Source organism: Sinocyclocheilus rhinocerous, unplaced genomic scaffold (genome assembly GCF_001515625.1).
Source record: "Sinocyclocheilus rhinocerous isolate Xijiao unplaced genomic scaffold, SAMN03320098_v1.1 scaffold2471, whole genome shotgun sequence".
NCBI classification, from domain to species: Eukaryota; Metazoa; Chordata; class Actinopteri; order Cypriniformes; family Cyprinidae; genus Sinocyclocheilus; species Sinocyclocheilus rhinocerous.
In genome coordinates, this window is record NW_015661927.1 from 85007 (window position 1) to 92964 (window position 7958).

At 46.6% G+C, this 7958-nt stretch overlaps 2 protein-coding genes across 5 annotated transcripts in view; one reads left to right on the top strand and one right to left on the bottom strand.

Moving 5' to 3' along the window:
* The window catches only part of LOC107726930 (cyclin-dependent kinase 14), a 166377-nt gene that overhangs the window by 77985 nt on the left and 80434 nt on the right, over positions 1–7958 (bottom strand). The window lies entirely within an intron of this gene.
* On the top strand, positions 3318–4196 carry LOC107726931 (E3 ubiquitin/ISG15 ligase TRIM25-like). Its single transcript, XM_016536627.1, has 2 exons — positions 3318–3621; positions 3828–4196. The coding sequence occupies exons 1-2, from the start codon at positions 3364–3366 to the stop codon at positions 4182–4184; spliced, it is 615 nt and encodes a 204-aa protein (XP_016392113.1). The 5' UTR covers positions 3318–3363; the 3' UTR covers positions 4185–4196.

The window sequence follows — 7958 nt, forward strand, 5'->3', positions numbered from 1 at the left end:
TCAATAGTGCTGTTGCTCATATAGTAGGGTGGCCGTACGTGCCATTTTCCCAGGACGCGTCCTGGCCAGGATTTCTATATTGCCTAAAATATCTAGGTTTTGGCTTTGTTTGCGTGTGCAGACCGATCGGTGTATGACATCAAAATACCATACAGACGGTTCCTTATGCTTTCAAAATGCTCTCGAGGTATTTTGATGTCATACACCGATCGGTCTGCACACGCAAACAAAGCCAAAACCTAGATATTTTAGGCAATATAGAAATCCTGGCCAGGACGCGTCCTGGGAAAATGGCACGTATGGTCACCCTATTTTAGTAGGCACCCCACACTAGGTCCAGAAATCAGTTATTTCCAGCATTACTTTTTCTGGCCAGATTATTCCACTCTTAACATCAGTTACCAACTTAGGTGCTAGAATAGATTCTCATCTGACCTTTGAGGCTCACATTAAACATCTGTTTAACCTGTTAACCTGCTCCCCCCATTTTGGGACTCACAGCTGAAAATGGCCTACCTAACTTAAAATGGTAACAGTTCCTGACAACAGTGTGCTACACACAAAATTTAGGTATCTTTGGAAAGACGACACATTAGGCTTTACTATTCATCATCCAGAGTTGATAATGCTCAAAAAGATAAAAAGTTATAGACACTGAAGTGCCTTGAAAAAAATTGTACCACACTGAATGTTTTTTTTAATTTCATATACAAATACATGAAATCAGTCCTTGAGCAATCCAGAAAAGTAATGGGTTGAAAGTCACATGTCTCATGAGTTTATATTTCACATTTGAAGAAGATAACATGAAAAATGAGATTCCTGCAGTCATTTTTCTGAGACTATGTCTAGTCCCCGCCCCCCTATTTTAAACTATTTTAGTCATTATACATACCACTGCATACATTTTCAATTATAAAATAATAGACAGAATCTTAGACATCATATAAGTGATTTATTTGAGCACTAGAAAAATACAATAAGAATAATTTTTGAGTAATAAAAAGAAAAAAAAGAAGAGAGAGAAAAAAAAGTGTATGTATTTTTTGACATACTTTGTATGTCAAGTAAATACTCTGATTGCCAGACATACAGCATTCACACTGATTGCTGTTCATACAGTCAGTAATCACATGCTGATGGCCGGTCATACAGATGGCCGACCATATAGTCAATAGTCACATTCTTATGGCCGTTCATATAGACAGCATTCACACTGATAGCTGGTCATACAGTCAGTAATCACACGCTGATGTGCGGTCATACAGATGGCAATCATACAGATGGCCGACCATATAGTCAATAGTCACATTCTTATGGCCGTTCATATAGACAGCATTCACACTGATAGCTGGTCATACAGTCAGTAATCACACGCTGATGTGCGGTCATACAGATGGCAATCATACAGATGGCCGACCATATAGTCAATAGTCACATTCTTATGGCCGTTCATATAGACAGCATTCACACTGATAGCTGGTCATACAGTCAGTAATCACACGCTGATGTGCGGTCATACAGATGGTAATCATACAGATACAGCCACATTCCCCACAAAACACACACACATATATGAAAAATGTTGAATAGGGGAAAAAAAAGAATTATTTGTGCAAAAAGCCAATCGCTAAGTTACGCCCCAACAGATGACAGGTGCATCACAGCATGCATCACGAGCCGTCACAAAAGAGCGCCAGAATTCAAATAAACAAGATTCCACATATCTTTGACTTTTTTTAGTGGATGGTCTCATTCTGTTTGTGACACTTGTATGCTACAAAACCATGTTGTTTTTTACTACCAAGACGCAGTTTTTTGAGCGTAAGTTACTCCATAACGGATACAAACAATAACTCTCCCCAAAGAAATGTGACGTAAACAAAAGAATAACCATCCATATTACAACGTTATTGTTTCGTTGGACTAAAAGTGCTCTATGGGATGTTGTTCAGTGGAACCTTGCCTTTCTAACTAAACCGGGATTTACAGCAGGATGCGTTTGTGACTCGTTATTACGATGAATCTGGTACGTACTGCGTTTTTATTATGCATGATTTGATGTGTACTGCTTACACATATTTAGCAAATACATTCCTCATAAGCTTTCCATTGAAAAACAGCGATCTACCGTCAATGCTTGAGGCTTAGACCTTTAGAATGATATATAGTTTGTCAAGATTAGGTTAGTCTACACTTGTCCACGCCTTTGTCTCCTCTAGGCTGGATTACAGTAATGCGATCCTCATTGGGATCCCTGGCAAAAGCCTACAGAAATTGCAGTACATTCAGAACAGTGCTGCTAGGATCCTGATGAGGGTACGCAAATACGACCAATCACTCCCATTCTCAAATCACTTCACTGGTTTCCTATTTCATTCAGGATTGCTTATAAGGTCTCCCTCCTTACCCATCAGTACATACATGGCTTCGTACTATGGGAGATCGGGCTTTCTGCTCAGCTGCTCCGAGCTTGCAGAATGCTCTCCCTGACCTTCTGAGGACTCCACAGACTGTGGATGCTTTTAAATGCGGCCTTTACCTTTTTAGCAGAGCCTTTGATTGATTCCTAACATTTCTTTTTTGTTTTAATCTGTAGCACTTTGGGATTCTGTTCGAATATAAAGTGCGTTACAAATAAAATGTATTATTATTAACAGGGGTAGGCAAGTTCGGTCCTAGAGAGTCGCTGTCCTGCAGAGTTTAGCTCCAACCTAACTCACCTGCCTATAGCCTTAGTAATCTTGAAGACACTGATTAGCTTGTTCAGGTGTGTTTGTTTAGGGTTGGAGCTAAACTCTGCAGAACAGTGACTCTCAAGGACTGAACTTGCCTACCCCTGTTTATAATAATACATTTTATTTGTAACACACTTTATATTCTAACAGAATCCCAAAGTGCTACAGATTAAAACAAAAAAGAAATGTTAGGAATCAATCAAAGGCTCTGCTAAAAAGGTAGGTTTTGAGGCCGCATTTAAAAGCATCCACAGTCTGTACATCCACATCTACATCCACTACCCCTGTAGTAGGGATTTCATTATCAGGGTTCCCCAATCCTAGTCCAGGAGAGTCACTTTACCACAGAGTTTAGGTTGATCTGAATTAAATGCACCTGAATCAACTAGTCAGTCTTTGCATTTACTTTAATAACAGCCAGGTGTGTCGAACCTAAACTAAGGTGTGTCGAAACTAAACTCAGTAGGAATGAGGCTCTACAGGAGAAGGAATGAGGAAGCTGCTTCAGAGACTCAAAGACAAACCTGTTTTATACACGTCACTCAAACACAGAACCAGGAAAGTATTTAAACTCATCAGTTCAAGGAAAGAGAAACTGAAGTGTAGTTGAGCTGTTGTGTGTAAAATGGCAGGAGCCAGAATTTCGGTGGATCAGAATGAGTTTATGTGTGCAGTGTGTCTGGATCTCCTGAAGGATCCAGTGACCATCCAGTGTGGACACAGTTATTGTAAGAGCTGTATTACAGGCTGCTGGGATCAGGAGGATCAGATGAGAGTCTACAGCTGCCCTCAGTGCAGACAGACCTTCAGTCCAAGACCTGCTTTAGCTAGAAACACCATGCTGGCTGAATTGGTGGAGAAACTGAAGAAGACCGAACTTCCTGCTGACTGTTACGCTGGAGCTGGAGATGTGCAGTGTGACGTCTGTACTGGAAGAAAATACAAAGCCGTCAAGTCCTGTCTGGTGTGTCTGGGGATCAGGAGGATCAGATGAGAGTCTACAGCTGCCCTCAGTGCAGAAAGACCTTCAGTCCAAGACCTGATTTAGCTAGAAACACCATGCTGGCTGAATTGGTGGAGAAACTGAAGAAGACCGAACTTCCTGCTGACTGTTACGCTGGAGCTGGAGATGTGCAGTGTGACATCTGTACTGAAAGGAAATACAAAGCCATCAAGTCCTGCCTGGTGTGTCTGAACTCTTACTGTCAGAATCACCTCGAACAACATGAGAGTTGGTTTAGAGGAAAGAGACACAATTTGACTGAAGCCACTGGACGACTGCAGGAGATGATCTGCCAGAAACATGAGAAGCTCCTTGAGGTTTTCTGTCGCACTGACCAGAAATATATATGTGTGCTGTGTACGATGGATGAACATAAAAACCACGACACTGTATCAGCTGCAGCACAGAGGACAGAGAAACAGGTATTTAAGACTAGACACTGATGAAATATTGCTGACACTCGTTTCATATGTGTTTATATCAGCACCATATGAACAGCTCACAGCATTCACACTGTACATGGCAGCAGAAATGAACAGCAGTTTCACTGTTTGCTGAAACTGCACCAGAAACCTTTATCAACACAATCTTTCACTAAATAGGCTTTGAATAAACAACATAAAATAATGAATTTAACTATTCACCCGCATAAGGCAAACTCTGCTACACAGCAGAAACACTGTCACTCTGAAGCTCTACGTCAATTTCACTTTTATAATACTTACGCTTGCAGTGCGAGACACTCCATAACATTCATGATACTTCATGTATGATGATTGTAACCGATCATCACTTCATGAGTTTGATCCTACAGCCATTAGTTATCAGTCCTACATTTACTGGATTCATCTGTTCACATAATGATTCAGTGCCAGTATTTTTCTGTGTGTGTTTTCTGTTTACTATAATCTGTTTGTCCTGCAGAAGCAGCTGAAGGAGACGCAGAAGACGTTCCAGCAGAGAATCCAGCAGAGAGAGAAAGATCTTCAGCAGCTGAGAGAGGCTGTGGAGTCTCATAAGGTGAGTCTGGAGAAGAAGAGAAGTTTGTCTCTTGGTCTTGGGTCTCGGGCAGGTCGCAACCGCTGCCGTCTTACTAATTTGGGGACGCACCTGCCCGTGGCCCAAGTGGAAGCCCAGATACCGAACCTCCACCCGCCCAACCGCACACTTCTTCGGGTTGGCCGTCAGTCCGGCCCTTCTCAGCGCTCTCAGTACGGCCCACACATGCTCCATATGCCGCTGCCAGTCGTTGCTATAGATAATAATATCATCCAGATAAGCAGCAGCATATGTCGCATGTGGCCGAAGAATCTTATCCATGAGGCGCTGAAACGTGGCCGGCGCCCCGAACAACCCGAACGGAAGCGTAACGAATTGGTGCAATCCGAACGGCGTGGTGAAGGCTGTTTTTTCTTTGGATAGAGGTGATAAGGGGATCTGCCAGTATCCTTTAGTTAAATCCAGTGTCGAATAAAAACAAGCTGCACCCAGCCGATCAAGCAGTTCGTCAACCCGCGGCATTGGATAAGCGTCGAATTTCGACACCTGATTAACCTTGCGATAATCCACACAGAATCGTACCGAGCCGTCCGTTTTTGGTACCAAAACTATCGGGCTCGCCCAATCACTATGGGATTCCTCTATTACTCCCATCTCCAGCATCGCCTCTAATTCCGCCTGAACCACCTTTTTTTTGTGCTCCGGCAAACGATATGGCCGGCTGCGAACCACCACACCCGGCTCGGTTTCTATGTGGTGCTGTATGAGGTCCGTTCGACCAGGTAGGGGCGCGAACACATCTGCAAACGCTGCCTGTAGCTTGGCTACGTCAGCGAGCTTCAAGGGCGAGAGGAGATCTCCCCCCGGGGCCAGAGCTAGAGATTGCCATTTAGTATTTACCTCGGGCCCGAGATCCTCCTCCCCACTCACTGCCGTCGCTAGCATCACTGACTCCGCCTCACTCCATTTTTTTAGGAGGTTGAGGTGATAAATCTGATGTGCCCCGCTCCTATCTGTCCGCATGACCTCATAATTAAGATCCCCAATTCGCCGTGTGACCTCAAAGGGTCCTTGCCACTTGGCGAGTAATTTAGAGCTAGATGTAGGGAGCAATACAAGCACTTTCTCTCCCGGTGCAAATTTACGCAGCCTGGACCCCCTGTTGTACAGCCGGCTCTGCCTGTCCTGGGCCTGTAACAAATTCTCCGTCGACAGCCGCCCCAAGGTGTGGAGTTTTGTTCTCAGGTCCAGCACGTATTGAATTTCATTTCGGCTTTCTGAAGGCCCGTCCTCCCAAGTTTCTCTCAGGACGTCCAGCACCCCGCGGGGCTGACGCCCATAGAGAAGCTCAAAGGGGGAGAACCCCGTGGAGGCTTGGGGGACCTCCCGCACAGCGAACAAGAGGGGTTCCAGCCACCTGTCCCAATTTTTGGCGTCTTCGTGAACGAACTTCCGAATCATGGTTTTTAACGTGCGATTAAACCATTCCACCAGACCGTCTGTTTGTGGGTGGTAGACGCTGGTGCGAATCGACTTAATGCCCAATAATTCGTACAGTTCGCGTAACGTACGTGACATGAACGCCGTGCCTTGATCAGTGAGAATCTCCTTTGGGATTCCCACTCGGGAGATTAACCGAAACAGCGCGTCCGTCACACTTTTCGCCGAAATGTTGCGAAGCGCGACTGCTTCCGGGTATCGTGTTGCATAATCCACTAGGACTAATGCAAAGCGATGCCCGCGTGCTCGACACCTGATTAACCTTGCGATAATCCACACAGAATCGTACCGAGCCGTCCGTTTTTGGTACCAAAACTATCGGGCTCGCCCAATCACTATGGGATTCCTCTATTACTCCCATCTCCAGCATCGCCTCTAATTCCGCCTGAACCACCTTTTTTTTGTGCTCCGGCAAACGATATGGCCGGCTGCGAACCACCACACCCGGCTCGGTTTCTATGTGGTGCTGTATGAGGTCCGTTCGACCAGGTAGGGGCGAGAACACATCCGCAAACGCTGCCTGTAGCTTGGCTACGTCAGCGAGCTGCGAGGGCGAGAGGTGATCTCCCCCTGGAGCCAGAGCTAAGGATTGCCGTTTAGTATTTACCTCTGGCCCGAGATCCTCCTCCCCACTCACCACCGTCGCTAGCATCACTGACTCCGCCTCACTCCATTTTTTTAGGAGGTTGAGGTGATAAATCTGACGTGCCCCGCTCCTATCTGTCCGAATGACCTCATAATTAAGATCCCCAATTCGCCGTGTGACCTCAAAGGGTCCTTGCCACTTGGCGAGTAATTTAGAGCTAGATGTAGGGAGCAATACAAGCACTTTCTCTCCCGGTGCAAATTTACGCAGCCTGGACCCCCTGTTGTACAGCCGGCTCTGCCTGTCCTGGGCCTGTAACAAATTCTCCGTCGACAGCCGCCCCAAGGTGTGGAGTTTTGTTCTCAGGTCCAGCACGTATTGAATTTCATTTCGGCTTTCTGAAGGCCCGTCCTCCGAAGTTTCTCTCAGGACGTCCAGCACCCCGCGGGGCTGACACCCATAGAGAAGCTCAAAGGGGGAAAACCCCGTGGAGGCTTGGGGGACCCGAGAGCGGACGGTCGGGATGGAGAGGCTGACCGTCGATGGTCTGAACCTGTTCCAATGCCCGTTTTAGGGACTCATCCTGGGACTGTTCCAGGGGAAAATCATCACGTTCAGAGAGGATTAGTCTCTCATTCGCGCTCCGTTCCCCTGGCTCAGTATCCCGTGGTCCCGGTTCAGCCTCTCCCACCTGCACGTCCGCTCCGTTCTCTAGCTCACACTTTTCGCCGAAATGTTGCGAAGCGCGACTGCTTCAGGTTATCGTGTTGCATAATCCACTAGGACTAACGCAAAGCGATGCCCGCGTGCCGACCGTTTGCACACACCGAACCGGAACCATGCGGCTTCTATCCAATGCCTCGAGCTGAATCAGGCTTTGATGGATCGAGGTTTGGTTACACCCTGAATCCACCAAAGCGAGATAGGTACCCCCCTTAATACTCACAGGTATTTGGTACCGGCCAGCTTGATCGGGGGCAGCCTGTGGGTCGTCCGGGATCCGGATCAGTGCCCCGACCTCCATCACCGGGCACCGGTCAATGAAATGTCCGGGGTCCCCGCAACGCCAACAGGCCGGCCCAGACTTCCCCGCCGCCCTAGTGGCCGGAAGTGGGTCAAGGGACTGGCGTGG

What these genes read in the sequence shown, in the direction of transcription:
- LOC107726931 (XM_016536627.1), top strand. Translation starts at nt 3,364, where the DNA reads ATGGCAGGAGCCAGAATTTCGGTGGATCAGAATGAGTTTATGTGTGCA. An exon ending in TGAAGAAGACCGAACTTCCT is followed by an intron (nt 3,622 to 3,827) that starts GCTGACTGTTAC and finishes GAGAAACTGAAG; the next exon opens with AAGACCGAACTTCCTGCTGA.